This window comes from Eumetopias jubatus, unplaced genomic scaffold (genome assembly GCF_037043125.1).
Source record: "Eumetopias jubatus isolate StellerSeaLion01/CBP00866 unplaced genomic scaffold, mEumJub1_p1.0 scaffold_12, whole genome shotgun sequence".
Taxonomy (NCBI): Eukaryota; Metazoa; Chordata; class Mammalia; order Carnivora; family Otariidae; genus Eumetopias; species Eumetopias jubatus.
Genome location: NW_028274818.1, coordinates 83,900,556 through 83,923,118, shown reverse-complemented (window position 1 = coordinate 83,923,118; position 22,563 = coordinate 83,900,556). Strand labels below are relative to the sequence as shown.

The following is a 22,563-nucleotide window of genomic DNA, read 5'->3' as shown; positions in this document are numbered from 1 at the left end:
ACAAATTTGTTAAAGCAAATACTTTTTAAATCAATTTTATCAAAGTATAATTTACATCAATAAAAGGCAGACATTTTCAATGTACAGTTTGATGAGTTTTGATAAATATATATACCTGGGTAACCATCACCTTAATCCATTTCTATCACCCCAGAAAGTTCCTTTGTGCTCTTTGGAGTTAACCCCCCACTCACACCTCTGCCCCAAGGCAAGCATTGATACTACACTGTGCTATTCTATTACTAAACTATTAGTATAGTTTTTAGGGCGCCTGGGTGGCTCAGTCATTAAGCATCTGCCTTCGGCTCAGGTCATGATCCCAGGGTCCTGGGATTGAGCCCCGCATCCGGCTCCCTGCTCTGCCGGGAGCCTGCTTCTCCCTCACCCTCTGCTTGCCTCTCTGCCTATTTGTGCTCTCCCTATCTCTCTCTTTGTCAAATAAATACATAAAATCTTTAAAAAAATAAACTATTAGTATAGTTTTTAAATAAATTTTTCATTTTTAATAAAATTACAATATTTTTGTAAACCAGTTTATATGAGATTTGTATGTTTAGAAGAAAAAATACTATTATAAGGAATTTCTCTAAATTAAAAGATGAATGTGAATTGTATACTAATATGTGAATTTAATACAGGAGTTTATCTTTTTGTCTCTATAACTGGAATAACAAAAGTATCAGTAAAGAGGGCGCCTGGGTGGCTCAGTCATTGGGCATCTGCCTTCGGCTCGGGTCATGATCCCGGGGTCTTGGGATCGAGTCCTGCATCGGGCTCCCTGCTCAGCAGGAAGCCTGCTTCTCCCTCTCCCACTCCCCCTGCTTGTGTTCCTTCTCTCACTGTGTCTCTGTCAAATAAATAAATAAAATCTTAAAAAAAAAAAAAGTATCGGTAAAGAAAGTTGAATGCAGTCATTAGAAGATATGGTCTGAGAAACTCTAATATGGTGGTTCTTTTATAAAGCTTTTGCTTGGGGCCTTAATAAACTACTCAGAAAAGACAAATAAATGAACTCATTAGTTCTAGTAATCTTGCTAAAATTTAGTGTCTTATCACTGTCATTTTTTGTGTTGTAACCAAATAGAGACGGCCCTACTGTATACAAATATAATTGAACCAATTATAGTGCTGGCCTCAGGGAATAAGGATAACATTTGTGTTACAGTGAGAGAGATGCACTATGAATACTGAAAATGTGACCTTGTTGTATGTCTTAAATGATAAAACCCATGTTAATTTACCAGTGCATCATTCTGTCTTTAACTTAGAAAAGATACATTTTAATCTTGTAAAAAGATACACCTTTTAACCAGTGTAAGATGTGAGCACTATTTTAATGACTTTTTCACTGAGATGGGTTTTTTTGAATCATTATAGCTTATGCTGAGTGCCAGCTTTGAGCCAGGCACCAAGCTTGGTAATTTAAATGCATTATTTCTAAATCCTTACGTCTCTTAAGATCATTAGAGAAGTATCATCTTTTCTTTTTAAGATTTTATTTAGAGAAAGCATATGTGTGTGCACACATTAAGAAAGGGAGAAGGGCAGAGGGAGAGGGAGAATCTCAAGCAGACTCTGCTCTGAGGGCAGAGCCTGACACAGAGCTTGATCCACAACCGTGAGGTCATGACCTGAGCTGAAATCAGGAGTTGGTCAGAGTCAGTCGCTTAACCAACTGAGCCACCCAGATGCCCCGAAAAGTATCATCTTAAAAATGATGAAACTGAACCTAGAGTATGATAAGTAACTAGATGATACAGCCAGTGAGTGATGGATTTGGGGTTTTAGAGGAAGAAATCTTGGTCATAATATGAAAATCAAACTTTGAAGCTTAGAAGAAAAAAAGAGTTGTATTGTATCTTTATAAATGGGGGTAGGGAAGGATTTAAATAAAAGAGAATAATCTATGCCCATAAAGGACATGATTGATAAATTCGACTGTATTAAAACTAAAAATGTGTTAAAAAGAACACAATAAATGACAATGGCTAGCAATTATTGAATGCCTGCTGTGCATTAGTACAGAGCTGTACGCTGTTTCCGGGTACTTGGGTACTTAAGTGTGTAGCGAATATATGAAGACCTTCTAAGGGAATGACACAGGAATGATGCACATCAACTTTAAGATGGAGAGGAAGGGGGAGAAATCTCCCGGTACTTGTAGTGTCAGTAATAAATATATAGTGCTTAAGAGTGCAGCCTCTACCACGTCATACTTTGTACAGCCCGGAGCAAGTCTCTTAATTCCTGTTTCCTCACCTGAAAATGAGAATCTTAATACTACCTAAGGGTGGTGGGAATCAAATGAGTTAATATATTTAAAGCATTTAGAATAGTGCCTGACTATATAGAAAAGGCTCAGTAAATAGTAACTATTACTGTGTTTTAGGGCAGCAAGAGATTGAAGCAAATGTGGCAAAATGTTAACATCTGTTAAGTCTTCTTTGCTATGTACTGCTGTGTGTGTTTGCCTAATTAAGATTTTTTTAAATTTAAAATCTTGATCATAATGAGCATTTCATGTCTTCATTGTGACAAAGAAGCCAAGGAAGCAAACGTTGGGTCATGTGTCTCAGAGGAACATGCTCAAGTTCTCTTTTTAGATAAATTCCAGTATACCTTATCATGTTTACCAGCTTGTTGGTCAACAGCCAGTGCTGCTTATATAAACAAAATGTAGTGTCCCCTAGAAGCAGGCTTGGTGTTCCCGTTACAGAGGGTGGAGTTAAACCAACAAAAACATGACTCCTCTTGTTTATGCCAAAGTGGTGCATATACAGCTAATCATCAAACACTGGGGAATCATCAGAGATGCTGTACCAAACAGAGTGTAGTAATCAGTGGAATTTGTCTAAATATTTGTAATTGTAAGCCATTAATGGCCCATAGAGTTAAAGCAACCAGAGAAAACTTAAGTTCCAGAAATTTTCCCATATACTACTGTGAGAATGGGAAGAGTGGGAAATTTATTTTTTTTTTAAGATTTTATTTATTTATGGGGCGCCTGGGTGGCTCAGTCATTAAGCATCTGCCTTCGGCTCAGGTCATGATCCCAGGGTCCTGAGATCAAGCCCCGCACCGGGCTCCCTGCTCAGCAGGGAGCCTGCTTCTCCCTCTCCCAACCCCCCACTTGTGTTCCCTCTATCGCTGTCTCTCTCTCTATGTCAAATAAATAAATAAAAATCTTTAAAAAAATTATTTATTTGAGAGAGTGAGAGAGAGATCATGAGCAGGGGGGAAGGGTAGAAGGAGAAGCAGACTCCCCACTGAGCAGGGAGCCTGATGCAGGACACAATCCCAGGACCCTGGGATCATGACCTGAGCTGAAGGCAGCCGCTTAACCGACTGAGCCACCCAGGTGCCCAAGACTGGGGAATTTAAAGTGTTTGAGGAATCCCTAAGTGTGCAGGTTGAAGTAAGGTTATCAGGAAAAGTAGAAACTGGGTGGGTTGCTATTTGGTATAAGGAGGAGAAGGAATCAGTAAGAGACACTGTCCACTTAGCTAGCACTGTTGGTCATCTTGAGCATGTAGATTGTAAAGTGACATCTGTGGCCACTTGTTATTTATATTGTTGATGTTTTTGTTAAGGCAGCTAAGAATGGAGCAACAGGTGTGGAGTTGGACATTGAGTTTACTTCTGACGGGATTCCTATCTTAATGCACGATAACACAGTCGATAGGACGACTGATGGCACTGGTCGATTGTGTGATTTGACATTTGAACAAATTAGGAAGCTTAATCCTGCAGCAAATCACAGGTTAAGGTAAGTGGTTCATTGTCACTTAAACATACCTTTCATCTTCTGTTGGGGATCACAGAAAGACACTGGCACTTTCTAAAGACACTGGCATCTTCTGCTCCAGGGGAATTGTTTTGTTGTGTTTTGTTTTGAACTATATACAGGTTTCCCAAGTAATGAGCAGGGTGCCAGGAACAACTGAAATATGGCATGGATGTTTTTCATCTTTTCCCACTGTGGCCAGATTTGGCCTGGGAATTATTCTCAAGACAATACACTGTGTAGTCACTAACATTAGTAACATTAGACAGTTACTTTGTACTATCCTATAAATTTTATATATAAGAGATTTATAGATATATCTGTATCTCAGAATTAGTCCTATAAGATATTCCACAAGAAAAGAGTTCTATGATCAACTAAGATCAAGCACTATACTCTAGATGTTCCCTTTAGGGATAAACAGTCCACATCAATCAGTTATTACCTTTAATGTTTCTCAAAGATGTATGACTACAGAACCCACACCATTCCCACCATAAACAGCTATAAACACGTTGGAATGAGTATACTGGGTAATATACTTTGGAATATGATTATCTAAATCCCTCTCTTCTTTGCAATACTGAAAAATGTATGCTCACTGTTACTCATGTTGTATCATTCTCTCGACAATGATCAATACTCTTTGAGTATTAAGTGTTTGACCTAGTGGTCATGTTATAGTCCTCCCTAACAGATGATTCAGACTTTATTTTCCTAGGATCCTGAAAGAAAAGTCAACCAAAGGAAATTATAATTTAATCTAGAAAGAGTATTGGTAACACTTGAAAGTTCTGAGTGTAAGCTGCTGGAATTGCTCTTTGCAATACTCAGATATTTCATTGTTCTGTTATCTGCGAGGGAAATGCTAGTTTTAATATTACAGTGACATTGCAGCTAAGAGGTCAGCTTCAAAGTCAACAATTAAAGCAAAAAATGCTCAGGGTCATCATCACCCATAAAATCCTTTAAGAAGGCATGATATTGTGAATAGATCATCCAGGCAGAAAATCAGTAATGAAACTGTCTTTGAATGACACATTAGATCAGATGGGCATGACAGAAATATAGAGAACATAATATCCAAAAACAACAGAGTATATATTCTTTCAAGTGCACATGGAGCATTCTCCAGGATAGATCACATGTTAGGCCACAAAACAAGTCTCAATAAATTTAAAAAGACTGAAATCATATCATGCATCTTTTCTTACCACAGCGGTATGAAAGTAGCAATCACTCACAAGAAAAAGCTGGAAAAAAAAACACAAACACACAGAGGCTAAATGACATGCTGCTAAACAACCAGTGAGTCCACAAAGAAATCAAAGAAGAAATTAAAAAAATATATGGAGACAGATGAGAATACAATAATCCAAAATCTTTGGGATACAACAAAAGCAGTTCTAAAAGGGAATTTATAGCAATACAGGCCTATCTCAAACAATCAAACCTTACACCCAAAGAACTAGGAAAAGAAAAAGCCCAAGGTGAGTAAAAGGAAATAATAAAGATCAGTGCAGAAATAAATGAACTAGAGACTAAAAAAACAATAGAAAAGATCAATGAAACCAAAAGCTGATTCTTTGAAAAGATCAACAAAACTGATAAACTTTTAGCCAGACTCATCAAAAATTACCTGTAATGATTCTGGAAATCTGTGGAGGAGAGAAACCACTGTATGAAAATGTTGGAGTCTATCATGTAAGCTGCTACCCTTAAATAAAATCCAAACTGTGGATTCTCTTCAATGTCTAAAATTACAAGGGGCCATTAACTTTAGTAAAAAAGACCATTGGCTTTGCTAAATTCTTCATGATCATATTCCATAATTTTATAAAGTTTCCAAGTTAAAGAAGTTGAATGATTTGGCGGGGGGGCACCTTTTACAGAAGTTTTACAATCACCTTTGAGGCATTGCTATAAGTCTTGATTTGCTAATTGACTTTTGTATGTTAATAGGCTTGAACCTATTAATACACACATTAAGTAATACCTTAATTTGTTTTAGGACTTTCATTTAGTGTAACTACAACAGAGCATATATAAAAAACTACTCATTCCCTCATTAATACACCTAAATAACCATTCACTTTTCCTTATACTCCAGTGCATTTTAAAGAAAGGAGTATGTGAAAAATTTTAAACACATAAAAAACCTCTAGAAAGAGAAGGAAAATCAAATGAGAACCATCCTCTGGGTAATGCTACCAATTACTATGTTACACTGCATCATTCTACCTAGGTTTTGTTTTTGTTTTTTTACTACTTCTAATCTGTATTGAAAAATAGACATGAAGGACTAATTAAACACCTCTCTCATTTCAAAAGAAACAAGTGCAATATTGGTGTCAGTATACCATCTTAATGTCTTTAACATAGCCAGTCTTTGTCCTCCAATTGGAACTTATTGCATTTTCTTTGTTTGAACACCAGGTGAAGCCACTGGCTTGCGTTTATGGACCGTGTTGTAGGAAAAATAGCTATTTTCTCTAGAATTATCTTCAATATGGTTAGATGCTCATCCTGAGTGGGGGCCATAGAAACTAAGACTGGCCAAGGGAATAGCAAAGTCAGTGTCTCACCTCTCACTCCCAAGGAATAGTCATGGAATAGAATGGCTGGCAGAATTGCCTGTACTATTCAAATTATCTTTATCTTTATATTTTTTTATACCAAGATATTACACTTGAAATTATATAGTTGAGTAAGTATAAGTTAAGTCATATAGAATGAAATTTCATTATGTGAGAAAAGCTGATTTCTTATAAGTTGGGCACTTAACGTTCCTTTTCTTTATCAGAGAATTATGTATAAACATTTATTTTGAACAGTTGCACTTAAGTGCACAACAATACAGTGAACAGATTTATGTACTCCTAGGAATTTCTCCTGCATAAGGTTCTAGTAGGGCAATTACAGTCTTAAATTTAAGTCTCAAGTTCTCCAGAAGTACTCTGCCCTTTGGTGAGTAGAGTTCCTAATTATATTATAAATCTAGTGATTTCTTAAAAATCGAGTGGTTTTGTTGTTGTTGCTATTCTTTGGTCAAGGATATCTGATGTGGTTGAAGGACATTAAGTAAATTATCCTTAGACTTCAGTATGCTTAAAGAAAGGAAGTTAGGGAAAACACTCTTTTCTGTTGGTTGGGAGACATTTGTCAAACGTCTGTTCACTAAACTTTTATCTTTTTTCTCTTTCCTGCAATATACTATTCCTTTTCCCTCTCTTATAGGAATGATTTCCCTGATGAAAAGATCCCTACCCTGAGAGAAGCCGTTGCAGAGTGCCTAAACTATAACCTCACAATCTTCTTTGATGTCAAGGGCCATGCAAATATGGTACAGTTTATACCATAGACTTCACTTTTTTGAAAAGACCTCTTATTTAATTGCTAGTCATTTCCAAAATCAACTATAGATTTTGCTACTTCTCATTCTTAAATTATTTTTACAAATTATATTTGCTTATTAGAAGTTTATAATGCAAAAATCACATCTTTAAGGAAATAGTAAATTATGGAACTCTTAACCTTTGATGGAACCTTTGAACAACTCCTGATATTCTATAACTAATACAAAATAGAGTTGGGTTTTTCTTACTTGCATAAGTAGTATTTACAAAAAATAATAAATAAACCATAAAGAGGCACTTCAACTGACCTTATAAGAAAGAATTCAGGAGTTAGACACAAGACCAGTTGCATCTGGCTATAAGTTAATGGTTTTAGATGGACAACTGTGGACTGAATTTAAAGAGAACTCCCATACATAAAGTTTCTGACAGCTAATAGGATATTTATCTTTTACTTAGAGTCATCCTTCCTGTATGATTTCTATCCCTTATGTATAGTTTTGTTATTCTATGATTTGAGTAGTTATACTTTTATGGTAAAATTACTATAATTTTTTCAAATATGTATGACATTCCTAAATAAAATTTTGCTTAAATTTTAGAACATATACTTTTATTCACAAAAATATATTATTGGAAATATATTATTTCCCAATGGAAATCAATGGGAAAATATGGTTTAGATTACATTTGTTCACTTATAACCAGCTTTTCAAGTACAAATACTTTTTTTCTGCATTTGGACAACTTACAGGTATTTTTCTCCCTTGCAAGTTATAATCAGTAATGGCCATCTACTGGTGGGGAATTCTGATGTCAATTTTTTTATTCATCCTGGGATGTAGTTGAAATAGTTGTTAAAACCTGAAATAAGAGCCTAAGTATATATTCTAACTTGAGCACAGGAAACTCTCATTTTTGAAGAAAGGAAAATGATGCTCTGGCTCATTTATTATTCTGGTACATTCTGGTATTCTGATGTATAGTTGTATACATCTAGGTTTTCCAGTCAGTCTGCATCAGAATCACCAGGAATACCTATTAAAAGTACGAATTCCTGGGCCATATCACATAGAGAAGAAATTCTGAAAATGTCTAGGATACTTGATCAAGGAACTTGTATTTTTAATGAGCATCTCAGGTTTTGTTGATGATACTGCCCACGTTGGGATCCCTGATAGGTCCTACATCTCACCCATGGTGTACTGACCTTCATGCTTATCCTTAGACTAAAGGGAAAAAAGAAGGAAAAAAATTTTTTTAATCCAGCTATTTGAGCTTTCTGGTTGGGTGCTCACAGGTGGTTTGGGCAACATTAAACATAGTGATCTAATTCACCAGAATGGTAGGGTAAAGGACCAAGTGTAGCAAATTGGAGCTAGTAGAACACAGGAGCCAAGATTATGGGCTTTGGAGTCCAACAGACTGATTAAACTCTCTCACTTACTACAGTGAACCTTAACCTTGATGTGCTTCAGTTTCCTCATGGGGGAGGGGGCGGGGTGGGAATAATAAAACAAATGCCCACAGTGTTGTTATAAGAATTAAATAAATAATGTAGGTGAAGAGTCAGATACAAGGCCTATGTTAGTTCAGACAGCAAGACAACAGCTTTGGCTCTGTAGCTCACACTCCGTCACATTAGTGAAGGGGGGACAGGACATGAGTAATTTCTATGTCCTTTTTTCTTCTTTGGAATGCATTTTGTTGCTTACATTTGGTTATAGGTATGTGTGACTTTCCAAAATTTAGTGATATTTCAAGAATTATAATATAGTGACATTACATTCCACCTAATGCCTAGTCACCTCTCTTGTTAGCTGCTGTTGATGCTCAATGGCCAAATCTGTTAATTCACTAGAGGTTACAAAATGTCAGTATTTTAGTTCAATCATTTCTTCTTCATTCATTTAACTGGAGACTACTACAAAAAGAAACTTCTCTTCACCTTGGGAAGCTCTTCCCAGTTCCTCCCTTATCCCATTATTCCTGCCTCCATGTTGGTGATGAATGCCATTTCCTCTCAGTCCCCTGGACCGAGAACATCTACATTTAGTAGTTCCCAGGCTGGTTGGCTCATGCTTCTGCCAGGAAAGGCAGAGGATAATAGAGTTGTGGGTATAAAAAGACTTTTCCTAGTGGTTAAACTGGGTTATAAGGAAAAGGTTTAAAATTTTGCTTCCAGCCTCAACTGGCCTGCCGCCTGCCGTGCTTTCCAAAAAGTCTGACAAAAGGGATGAGCCTTTCAACAGAATAGTAAAGCAACAGTACTCCCACTTTCCCCCTATCTGCTGTAGATGTGAATTTAAGAAGGATCCAAATGGATGATGGAATCTTCCAATACTCCTTTCAGCATCCCCATATATTAGTAAAGTTCTGATTTATTTGATAGGGTTGTACTTAGCATGTAATAGTTATTGGCTGGGACTCTTACATTTAAATACATGAATCTCTATGCTTTGCAGGCTACTGATGCTCTAAAGAAAATATATAAGGAGTTTCCTCAACTATACAATAATAGCATCGTCTGCTCTTTCTTGCCAGAAGTTATCTATAAGGTAAAATTCAGGATTTGTATTGTACATAATACTGTGTTAGTTGATGGTGATAACAGAAATGGGCCAAGTAAGCATAAGATAGATGCCGGTTAAATGGAACTGAATTTCAGTTAAGAAATTCCTCTTTTGAAGTAAGTCAAGCAGAGAAAGACAATTATCACATGGTTTCACTCATATGTGGAACATAAGCAATAGCACGGAGGACCATAGGGGAAGGGAGGGAAATCTGAAGGGGGAGAAATCAGAGAGGAAGATGAACCATGAGAGACTATGAACCCTGGGAAACAAACTGAGGGTTTCAGAGGGGAGGGGTGTGAGGGGAGGGGGTAACAGGGTGATGGGTATTAAGGAGGGCACGTGCTATGATGAGCACTGGGTGCTATACATAACTAATGAATCATTGAACACTACATCAAAAACTAATGATGTACTATATAGTGGCTAACTGAACGTAATAATAATAATAAAAATTCCTATTTTAACAAGAGAAATTCAGAAATGAAAATGAACTCATACCCCATTTTAAAATACCATGATTCCTCTTTAAGCTCCTTTTATATTGTTTACAGGCTCATTCAGATTAGTAAACATTCTCAGAACAAAGAATTATGTAGCTCTTCATCTCACTAAGTAATAGAATATACCTTTTAAAAAACAACTCTTAATGATGGAGAATTTAAAATATGCACAAAAGTCGATGGTAGTAAAATAAGCCCCCGTTTAACTGTGATCCAGCTTGTTTCATCCATACCTCCATTCATCTACCCCAGTGTTATTTTGAAGTAAATTCCAGACATCATTTCATCCATAAAAATTGTTAAGTATCTTTAAAAAGTGATTCCCTTTTTTAAAAAAAACTATAGCCACAATACAGTCATTACCCCATCTAAAACTATTACTAAGTCCTTAAGATCATGAAATATCTAGTCAATATATAAATTTTTATTTGTCTCAGAAATATAAACAGGTTTTTGTTTTTCATAATTGTTAATTTGAATCAGGACCCAGCTAAAGACTACATACTATAATTTAAATCTTAGAACCTGTAAGTTCTCCTTTACCCCCCCTTGTGATGTATTTATTGAAGAAACCAGGTTGTTTTGTAGAGTTTACCCAAGTCCAGATTTTGCTTCCTATGTCATGATACAGTTTAACACATTCTTTTTCTGTATATATTTCCTATAAATCAGTAGTGAGAGCAAAAGGCTTGATTAGTGGAGGTTCAATTATTCTCGGCAAGATAATCTCATAGGTGAGGGTATTTTTTTCATCAGGAGACACTTAACATCTGATTAACTCTTTTGTTGTTGTGTTGTTGTTTGCAACGTCAGTGGCCAGCTCTCAATTTACTAGGGGTTGCAAAATCTTAATATTTTAATTCTATCGTTTCTTCATATATTATTTAGGGGTGCCTGGCTGGTTGTGAGTTCAAACCCCACATTGGGCGTGGAGCCTACTTAAAAATAAAGAAAGAAACTGTCATTTACTATTTAGTTATGCATTTGGCAAATAAATGCTAATCTTGTCCTTTACTTACCAGTTTCCAAGATAATGTGTTGGTTCTGTAGCATTCTTCAACAGTGACCAACAAGAGTATGCATTTAAAATTTTACAGTAAGGGTGGAACCTAGCCACATATAAACTGTCATTGAGATGAATAGGGTCATGGGGCTTTCAGACATTTGGATCAGTGTTTCCCAATCTTACTTGAGCACAGAGGCCTTCAAAATGTTTGCTACATTGTCCAGAGGAGCACAGAGCATAGAGTGAAACATCCACATATTCCTGTTTCTCCTTGTCCTTCCCCAACCCCTGCCCCTACTTCTCTCTCTGCTCTCCTCACTTCCTTCTCACCCCACTCCCCCCGCCCCCCAACAAGCCTTTCTCAGTCATTTTTCTCTGGAAAGGATCAAAAGCTAACCAGCCCATCTGGAAATGATCATGGTTCCATCCTCACTGAGTTCTAATTACTTATATCTGGCCAAAGTTTAAATTGATAACCAACCGAAAGTTTGTCTTGTGACATTATGAAAATTTGACCCTGAGATTGTAGTTTACTCATTTTAAAGATAAGGACTTCATGAAGGAAGTGTTCTTATTTATACTGTATATTAAATGTTTTACATCCATTACATTATTTACTCAAAGGATTTATGTCTATTTAGTAGACATGGGGGCCAGGGCACCATTATGGCCACTTCATCAGAATGAGTAAGTAACATTGGCTAAATCTAAAGAAAAATGAGAGGTATTGGACTTAAGATATGATACTTATTTTAATTTCCAAAATTCCTTTTCAGATGAGACAAACAGATCAGAATGTAGTAACGGCTTTAACTCATAGACCTTGGGGCCTTAGCCATACAGGAGATGGGAAACCACGCTATGATGTTTTCTGGAAACAGTCCATGTTTGCAGTAATGGACATTTTGCTCGATTGGAGTATGCATAATATCCTGTGGTACCTGTGTGGAATTTCAGCTTTCCTCATACAAAAGGATTTTGTATCCCCGTAAGTTGGAAGGTTTTTTTATCTTTTCCTGACACATTTCCTGAAATGCTCTTCTTGGAAAGGAAGGATTAACAGTGGGCATCCTGGATTGGATTTCACCCACAAAGCCCACCATACCTTTATTAAGGTGGAATGCCACGAGCTTCTTAGGTGGGAAGAGTTCAGGCATATTTCCCTGTTTCCAAAATAAGTTGGTCAAATGTTCTTAGTTTTTAGTGCACTTAAAAAAATATATATACCTAAAAAAAAAAAAAAAATAGAGGTGCCTGGGTGGCTCAGCCATTGGGCGTCTGCCTTCAGCTCAGGTCATGATCTCAGGGTCCTAGGATCAAGCTCTGCATCGGGCTCCCTGCTCACCGGGGAGCCTGCTTCTCCCTCTCCCTCTGCCCCTCTGCCTCCCCCTGCCTGTGCTCTCTCTCTCTCTGTCAAATAAATAAATGAAATCTTTAAAAAAAAAAAAGAAAAAGAAACCTTCCAAAATCTGACGAAAGAGAGGTTACATGTCCTTGTGACTGACTCCGTTTGAAAACCAACATAGAATCCAGGGCAGAGCCACAGTGAAGACATTCTGTGAGTGCCTGCCTACTTTATCCCTCCTGCCTTTCTTCCTGCTCTGCTCTACACTACAGAGACTTTGCGCCATTGCTTCCAAGAAAACTTTCCATTCCCTACCTGCTAGCAATCTCTGACCTTTACTGTGGCAATTTTATAGCTGTGTATTTTAGCTGAGTAGAGTTGCTAGTTTCATATTATTTCAGGCATGCGTGTGTTCAAGTCAGTCAATGTTTGGTATATGCCCACAGTATTGCAAAGTTTATATTAAGAAGCTGAAGATGCTATGGTAAAGAAAACCATGGTCCACCCTCACAGAATTTATAGTCGAGTAGAAGAGATAGTTGCTAATCAAATTAAAAATCCAATAAATATAAAATTACAACTAAGATAAATGCTACGTAGAGAAAACAGTGTACATATATACTATGTAATTTGACCTAATCAGGGTAGTTAGGGAAAACATCCCCAAGGAGGTGACAACTAAGCTAAGGTTAGGAGGGTGAGTAGGAATGGGGTGGGAGGGTGGAGATCCAAGTCAGAGGGGAAACACATGCAAAAGTGTTATGGCAGGAAAAAGCCTAATTCTTTCAAGGAATTGAAAGAAAATCCATATTCTGTCATACAGAAAGGAAAGGGGAAGTACAGTATAAGAGGAGGCCAAAGAGAGGGTGGGGATAAGCCAGGTACAGCCTCCAATAAGACCTTTTTTTTTTTTTTTTGGTGGAGGGTGTCTTTAGCAAGTCACTGAAGTGTTGTAAGCTGGAACAGTGTGGAAGAGGTTCTGGTGCTGGGTTTTGGAACATTCCCTCTGATTGCACCCAGAGGCCCGGTTAAGAGGCTCTTTTGGGGCACTGTTATTACTCAGTGAATGCCATATTTAGTGACCATTATAGATGCCTGGAACAACTGGTCCTTATTCTAACAGGATGGGGTTTTCCTCTTTCTCCAGGGACTACTTGAAGAAGTGGTCAGCCAAAGGCATTCAGGTTGTTGCTTGGACTGTTAATACCTTTGATGAAAAAAGTTACTACGAATCCCATCTTGGTTCCAGCTATATCACTGACAGCATGTTGGAAGACTGTGCATCTCAGTTCTAGAATTTTCCCCCAGGGAGGAAACATGGGTACAGAAGCTGCCTGCTGGCCTCATGCAGGGATATCAAAATACCCTTTGTGCTAGCCCAAGCCCTGGGGGATCAGGTGACTCACACAAGCAATAGTCGGTATTTGCATTTTTACCTGAACCAGAGCAAAACCTGGTTTTGCTTTGCTTGCTCCATGGAATGCCTGAGTTCAACAGTGTTGCTCTTGAAAATCTGGGTCTGCAAAAAGGCATAACAGCTCCTGCCCCGACCTAGCTGAGGCACACACCGAGACCCATGAGGATAAGCACAGATTGAGTTGTGCAGTTTGGGGATGCAGATGCAAATGCATGGGAAATGCATGATCACTCAAAGTTGCCATTTTAAAACTTGACACACTTATGTAATTTACTTATTTAAAATATTTGTATTCAGCTACATTATCAATGAACTATAGACATCAAACTTGTGACGATACTAATAAAATCATTAAAAGGAGCACTAAGGGAAAACTGTACTAAGCATCATGCCCTGAGACATAAGCAATTTAGGGAAGCTGCTCCCTGCAATCCAGGGACCAGAGGCAACAGCCCCTGGTGAGGCAAAGAAAATGGTAGGTAAGTCTTGATACCAGTGCAAGGGATTGTTTATGGTATCTTGAAATAACTACAGACCACTAGAGGGCAGGGTTATATGCTCATTGTGGCAACTCTGTGATGGATAACAATGGAACTGCAAGAAACATCCAAGAACATCTAGGCTTATTCTCCTTTTACAAATAAAACCAAAACCTGTGGAAGGAAAAGGTCTTTCTTCAGATATGACACAGCTGGTAACATAGCAGAGCCTGATCTCATAAAACTGAAATTTCCTACTCTTTGCCGGGAACTTAAGTGGTTTAACATGTATCATCCTAAACCCCAGAAAATCTTAGAGGTATTACTCTCTTTTTATAAATGAGGAAACCAAGGCACTGCAAACTTAGTCACTTACCCAAGGTCTCAGAGTCCTTGGTGCAATTGAGATTCAAAGCCAAGCCAGTCTAACTCCAGAGCCCTTGCTCTTAACCACTTGCCCTGTCTGCCTTTATAATGCAGAGCCCTTAATTCCCAGCTCTGTGCTCTTTTCCACTTAAGCTTCCAGGGGTCTTCCTGTGTACTTAAGTAGTAGTATCTAAAATGAAATTGAGTGGGGGTGCCTGGGTGGCTCAGTCAGTTAAACATCTGACTTGATTTCAGCTCAGGTCATGATCTCAGAGTGGTGAGATGGAGCCCCGCACTGCACTCCTCGCTGGTCGTGTAGCCTGCTTCAGATTCTCTCGCTCCCTCTGTGCCCACCCACTCGCACATGCGCTCTCTCTCTTGCTCTCAAAAAACACTTCAAAAATTGCGAAGCCATCCGTCTCCTGTAGCTGTCCCTGCTCCCACCTTTCAGCCCCATCTGTACCACAGGCCCTCAGCTCAGTCATGACTTCCCTCCTGAGCCCCACGGGTCACCAGTCTCACACTCGCAGCTGCCAGACCACCAGTCCACACAGCTAGATGGCAGATGCACAGGCTGTTTTGCTACAGTCGGTGTTGGCAAGGGCACGATGGATGGGGCTTGGGACGTTTTCCATCAACATTTGCAAAGAAGTTTTCTTGAATCTAAAAACAACAGGACAAAGATGTATTCGATGAATGGAACAAATATCTAAACTGTGTGTACTTCCATATCACACCATGATAGAGTGGCGAGAGGAGGCCAGGAGCACAAAGACCGAACACTTCTGCAGACTGAATCCCCGCTTTGGCAAGCAGACTACACAGCAAGCCACAAGGGATTCTCGGGGGCAGTAGAGAGATCCCTTCTGTTGAGGGAATATCTTTTGAGAGCCAGGAGTTCTGTTTCTTGACCTTTGTCCCAAATCCATTGTGCCCTTGACTCAGGCCCAGTGAAGGATTTAGATCCAGTGCTAAGATGTTGGGTCCTTGAAGAGTGGAGAATTTGGGTGAAGAAAGGTGTTAATATTATCATTAAGCATTGGAAGGCTTAATATAGGGATTAAAAACAGAACTTGGGATCAGGGAAAACTCAATCCGATTTTATGTTTAGCAATTTTTTTTAAAGATTTTATTTATTTATTTGAGAGAGAATGAGAGAGAGAGAGAAAGAGGGGGGAGGGTCAGAGGGAGAACCAGACTCCCTGTTGAGCAGGGAGCCTGACGGGGGACTGCATCCTGGGACTCCAGGATCATGACCTGAGCTATGTTTAGCAATTTAATAGCTCTGTGACCTTGGGCGAGTTCCTTATTATCTGTAAAATAGGGACAAGATTTTATTTATTTACTTTTGAGAGAGAGAGAGAGAGAGCACAAGTGGGGGGAGGGGCAGAGGGAGAAGCAGACTCCCCGCTGAGAGCGAGCCGGATGCGGGGACTCATCCCAGTACCCTGGGATCATGACCAGAGCCCAAGGCAGACACTTAGGCGACACCCAGGTCCCCAAAATAGGGGCAGTATTGGTACCACCCTAGGGGGTGGCTGATTAAATGACCGAGTGCATGTAAAAGGCATGTAAAAGGCATGTAAAATGTTATTAATAACATTTACGGACTCCCTAACATGAACTAGACACTTTCAAATACTTTCCATGTGTTTGCAACAACACTGTGAGGTTGCTACCATCACAATCCCACTGTATTTTTTAAAAAGATTTATTTGAGAGAGAGTGCCCTGGGGGAGGGGGTTGCACAGAGGGAGAGAGAATCTCCAGCCCTCTCTGCGCTGAGCACAGAGCCTGATGCGGCGCTCAATCTCACCACCCTAAGATCATGACCAGAGCCGAAACCAAGAGTCAGATGCTTAACGGACTGCACCACCCAGGCGCCCCACAATCCCACTTCACAGTGAAGGAGACCAAAGCACAGGGAAGTTAAGTGACTTGCCCAAAGTCACACACCAGTAGTAGTGAAAGGATTTGGTCCAGGTGATATAATTCCAGAGTTCACACTAAACCCCTTCCTATCCTCGCGTCCAGCCCATAGCAAGGACTCACTAATGAGAAACAATCATTCCCAACACCTATTATGGTGCCTGTCACATAGTAGATGTTCAATAAATGTTTGTTGAAGGACTAAATTATAGGATAGCCAAGTGGAAACTTCTCAAGGAAACTAGAGGTACAGACCTAGTGTGAAGTGGGAGTTGTAGACAAATGATTCAGGATTCAGCAGCATCAAGGGGTCATCCAAAGTCCTGATAGATAGCATTCTTTCCAAGAAAGTCAACACAGATAAAAATTGCACCCTCTGCTGTTCATTCAACTGCTCCTCGGCCCTCAGGATTCCACAGACAGGTACTGGGAAAAGACTATCTCAAAAGGCTTAAGAAATCCACTACTGAGTTAACAATACTCATTTTCTCATTTGGAGATCAGTGTCTGTAATCCTGTTTTGACAAGAATTTCACCAAGACAAATACTCCATTTTTGTTAGATGCAAACTTCTAAATAAAATTATACCTACCATTTCCTAAAGTGGGAATAGTGTTTCAACGGGACAATAAACCACAGCTTTGAGGACAAGTAAGGGTGAGAATGAAGTTTTCCAAACATCCATGCAAACCTTTAGCTCGGAGTGGTGGTTACTATAGTGCAAGGTTGTTTGGTTTCTTTGATCACAGCTACTGAGAACCGATGACCTTGTATGTTCTATTATCAAGCTAAATTATGCTCAAAATCTAACTGATTAGCAGAGTTTTACCTGTATTACCAAGTATTACAAACACGTTGGAGATCAGCTAGGCACAATGGTTCTCAAAAGACACTGTCCTTTGAGACATTTATTCAATATCTGCTTAAGGGGTAACTTGTTAGAAATGCAGATTCTCAGAGCCCATCCCATAACTACTGAACCTGGAACTCCGCACATCGCTCAGGATCTGTTTCAACAAGCCTTCCAGGTGGTTCTGATACTTGCTCCAGTCTGAGAACCACGAAGCCAGAGAAAAATCCAAAGTCCTCAATTCTACCACTAGCTATGAGACCTTAGACAAATCACTTAACCTGTGTGTGCCTAACTTTTCATCTGTCAAGTGGGGATCATATTTGCACTAATTGTCTTAGAGCAATGATGTTCAAATGAGGGGGGGAAATGGAAGTGATTTGAAAAAAATGTGTTAACAGTGTAATATTGTTATGAAGATAAAAATTAAAAATGTGGAGGTGCTCTAACACCAAACTACTCAGGGCGTGGTGCTCAGACCCACAGCACTAGATAGAAACACAGACTCTCGGGCCCCATTCCTGACCTCACAAATTAGAATCTGCTTTTTAACAAGAGCCCAGGTGATGGAGGTGGGCAAAGGACTGCACAGGTGGAAGGCGTTACTTGTACCAGGTAGGTGTGCAGTCATGAGCCAAGCCAGAGGGGCCCCCCTGCTCCACACCTGAGCTTCTCTCAGCTGGCCATCTCGCAGTTGATCAGATATGTAAATGTCCTGGAAGAGTTCCAACTTTTGAGAATTTAGGAAGATGTCTGTGAAGTGCTACAGTAGGGAGACAATCGCTATTAATGAGCTGACTTCTTACCACCTGCCCTCAATTCAAAGATTATAAAAACATGTCAATCATATACTATTTTAGTCACTCCTTTTGTAATTGAACTTCAAACAAAATCATCTCATTGCCTAGAAATGAACTGGGCCATTCACGGCGGCCACATAAAGGATCAGATCCTGCAGAAATTTAAGAGGCTCCCTTTTTTTATACTTAAAATTATAGGGGTTATCCAGCTTTCAGGTGACTGTTGGAAAGCACAGGTTCCTTTTATCACTTTGTACTAATTAAATAAGGGTTGGAAGAGGAGGATGGGGACTGTTCCCTAATGCAATATCGGGTTGCTTTTTTTAAAGATTTATTTATTTGAGAGAGAGAGCCCGAGCACGCAAGCACGGGGAGTGGAGGTGGGGGGGTGCAGAGAGAGTCTTAAGCAGACTCCGAGCACAGAGCCCAACACAGGGCTCAATCTCATGACCCCGAGATCACGACCCGAGCTGAAACCAAGAGTTGGACACCCTGCCAACTGCTCCACCCAGGTGCCCCTCCCTAATGCAATATTCTCAGCTCCCTATTTGCATGTTCAGGTGGCTTTTATGGTCAGGCAAGTTTGGGAAGAAGTAGAGCAGTGCCCCCTTATCCCTGGGCGGATGCCTGAAGCCCTGGATAGTACCGAACCTGATATATACTATGTGTTTTCCTAGCACACACACCTATGATAAAGCTTAATTTAGAAATCAGGCCCAGTAAGACAATAAAAACAATAACAATATGCTGTAATACAAGTTCCATACATGTAATCTCTCTCAAAATACTGTCCTGTACTCACCCTTCTCATGATGCGAGGTGATAAAATGCCTGTGTGATGAGATGAAGCGAGGTGAGGGACGTAGGTGCTGTGACAGAGCGTTAGGCCACTAAAGTGACCTCCTGATGATTGGTCAGAAGGAGAATCATCTGCCTCCTGGCAGACTTCAAAAAGCGAAACCGTGGATAAGGTATTTTAGATCCTGGCTCACTAGTTCTCAGCCCTGGCTTTCCACGGAAACCATCCGGGGAGCCTTAAAGAACAGTACAGGTGCCTGATTTAGTTGGTCTAGACTGGGGCTTGGGCCTGGTGGTCAGCTGCCCCCAGTGATTCTGAGTGCAGCCAGCACCGAGGACCCTGATGCCTAAGTCCCTGAGAAGACTTGGGATAGTTAACCCCTATTATAAAGCTGAATTGTATTGACCCAAAATTTATATGCTGAAACTCTGAACCCCCAAATGCCTCAAAATGTAACCATATTTGAATACATGGCCTTTAATTAGATGAATAAGCTATATTAAAGCCATTAGGGTGGGACCTAATCCAATCTGCACAGGGTCCTTATGAGTAGAGGAAATTCGGACACATAAAGGTACATGCAAAAAAAAAAAAGGCAAAAAATGAAAAAGGTACATGCAGAGGACACCGCAAGAAGGTGGCAGAGGACATCTGCAAGCCCAGGAGGTAGCAGAAGGAAACCAAAACTGTGGACGCTGAAACTGACCATGACCTTGGACTTCCCCACCTCCAGGAATGTGGAAAAATAAGATTATGTTGTTTAAACCAGCCCATCTGTGGTATTTGGTTATGGCAGCCCTAGCAAGCCAACATATTCCCTATCTCAAGCTCAATGGTTTTTTGTTGTTTTTTAAATTTTTTTAAAAGATTTTATTTATTTGAGAGAGAGAGAGCATGAGCCGGGGGGGGGCGGGGCAGAGGGAGAGGGAGAAGCAGACTCCCCACTGAGCAGGGAGCCCAATGCAGGACTCGATCCCAGGACCCCGGGATCATGACCTGAGCCAAAGGCAGACACTTACCTGACTGAGCCACCCAGGCGCCCCTCAAGCCCAAGTTTTAAAAGCATCTTCACATCCAAATGTGTGTGATACCTACAGATTAGATCTTTCTCCTTTGTTTATAGCTCCAGGAGAAGCAGGAATTGACCCAAGCCATGGAGGCAAATGGAGCATTCCAGATATAAGCCCTTAGCATAGAGTAAATAAGCAAAAATGCTACTTACAGAAGGAATTCATATTTTAGTGGAGAAGCCAATGAAGCACAAAACAGTTAAGATGACACAGGGGGTAAAAAACCACTTCAAACATCAATTCAGTGGGCTGCCTTCACTGACCCCACCGACAAGTTAAGTCTCCCCATCGTCCCCTGGGCTTCTCCTTCACAGCATCTATCACAATTACAATTAATTACTATTTAATTATTAATTTCCTGTCTAAATCAATCTGCTAGACAATGAGCACAGGAGAGCACAGACTGTGTCTTGACTTGCTCACCATCTTGTTCACAACTACTTGGCACGTATTTGTTGAATGAAATGAATGAACACTACTAGCAACCACTACCAGGGGATAACACCAAAAAAATTAAATCAGCTGATGAAATTTAGTTGATGAAATGAGCTAACGAATAAATAAGTGAACGAAAATGTGAGTCGATGACTGAGCATTGATTGGATGCTTGTGTTTCAAACACATGTTAAATGTTTTCAAAATTCAGTTCCAATTACATTTCATGGTAGTGATTATGCAAGAGGGGACTTCTCCCCTGAGTAATATGGTCAATTCTACCTTTCTGCTGGATGCTTCAATTCTAAGTACAGTCACATGCCTTGTGAATCATTTGGCAAATCTGCAAAAGAAACTCTATGTTGGAGCATCTGGCTGGCTGTCAGAAGAGCATACCACTCTTGACTTCAGGGTCCTGAGTTCAAGCCCCACATTGGGTGTAGAGATTACTTAAATAAAAACTTTTTAAAAAAGAATGCTCTATATACATATGTGTGTGTATACACACACACAAACACACATACATATTCATTCTACACACACATATACATACATACATGTTTCACACATCACCGCTGATTTCATGTTCGATTCAATATAAGACTTTGATGCTGACTCATGTATCAACCTCACAAGAGTAGAGTCCCAGTCTACACCCACCAACCCCAGGTCAACCCCAAAGACTCATACTTGATATGCAATAAAGTTTGTAGATAAGACCTCTCGTTGTAGTTCACCTTTGGGTAACATAGGGTGGGACAGATGTAGTTCAAAGTCACAAACAAATGCAGGTTCCCCAATTCAGAGCCCTCACATCCCTGACTGAGGATCCCATTTTTATTCAGGCTGGACCATTTGTCTGAGCACCGGTTTCCAAACCTTTGCCAGGTCTGGGAGGAGAGTTTTCTAAGGACCAATAATTCATATGCACATCTCTTAAAGACTGAATACATAATTCCCAGGTTATCTCTTCTGGGTCTTTAGGAACCAGTTTAAATGTTACAATAGTCTTTATTTTAAAATCCTGAATATTTTATCTTGGAAAATCAGCAATCCAGGTATAATAAACCAGCAGGGAATGGCCAAATTTGCTTGAGTATATACACTGGGGTCAGCTTCCCGTCCTGGCTAATGGCTTGAATTCCCCTCCTGGGAAGCTTAGAAAGGCCCGAGTGTCTTTTCATTTGATCGGTGTCTGACTGCAGCAATAAACATCACGCCTTTGAATTCTCTTCTTGAACTGATCGCCTAAATCGCAGGTCTAGGTTGGACACGGAAAAGAGAAGTTAGCCCAGATGCACACTGCCTCATGTCTCCAAGGGAAAGACCAAATTTAAGATCCCATGGCTTCTCACACCTCCTGCCTTCTGTTACGGTTCTGCAATTCTCCCCTCGAACTCCCATCATTGGGTGCCATCAGTAAATGCTATCCCAAAAAGATGGATGGGTTTGTTTGATTCCTCCCCCATATTCATTCCCCTCTGGCTTCAGCTCCTGATTTTCCTTGGGAAGCCACCCTTCCCGAACATTCTCAGTAGTCCCTGTGGTCTGTTTGGTTGTACCACCTCTATCTACAGATCTCCGATCTGGCCATTGAAATCATCACATTTTCATGGCCACAGTAATTGGTTCATGGATGTGTACATCACCCAGTCAGATCCAATGGAACACACTGAGAATTCTGGGTCTCTCATTCTTTCCCACTAGATTTGAATCTGAGAAGGTACAAGAGGCTGATAAAAGCATCTTGCAATTGTGAGGAAAAGCCTATTTGAGAAAGGAGCTAACACGGAAAAGAATGGAACAGAAAAAAAAAAAAAAAACAGGTTCTGGTGACATATTGTGAGTCTC

The 22,563-nt window shown here is 39.8% G+C and overlaps 2 protein-coding genes across 4 annotated transcripts in view; one reads left to right on the top strand and one right to left on the bottom strand.

The window, feature by feature from the left end:
* The window catches only part of GDE1 (glycerophosphodiester phosphodiesterase 1), a 40,644-nt gene that overhangs the window by 13,383 nt on the left and 4,698 nt on the right, over positions 1–22,563 (top strand). Inside the window, exons 2-6 of one of the 3 annotated variants that reach the window (XM_028091672.2) lie at positions 3,591–3,766; positions 7,022–7,127; positions 9,606–9,698; positions 11,999–12,210; positions 13,715–21,939. In XM_028091672.2, the coding sequence (XP_027947473.1) occupies positions 3,591–3,766; positions 7,022–7,127; positions 9,606–9,698; positions 11,999–12,210; positions 13,715–13,862 (735 nt within the window). In that variant the 3' untranslated portion in view covers positions 13,863–21,939. Of the gene's footprint in view, positions 1–3,590; positions 3,767–7,021; positions 7,128–9,605; positions 9,699–11,998; positions 12,211–13,714; positions 21,940–22,563 lie in introns of those variants that run through there. The other 2 variants (XM_028091674.2, XM_028091673.2) reach the window with 2 other exon arrangements.
* TMC5 (transmembrane channel like 5) overlaps positions 21,443–22,563 on the bottom strand; it is a 44,909-nt gene continuing 43,788 nt past the window's right edge. The window contains exon 20 of the mRNA XM_028091670.2: positions 21,443–21,973. Within this exon, the coding sequence (XP_027947471.1) occupies positions 21,927–21,973 (47 nt within the window). The 3' untranslated portion in view covers positions 21,443–21,926. The remainder of the gene's footprint in view (positions 21,974–22,563) is intronic.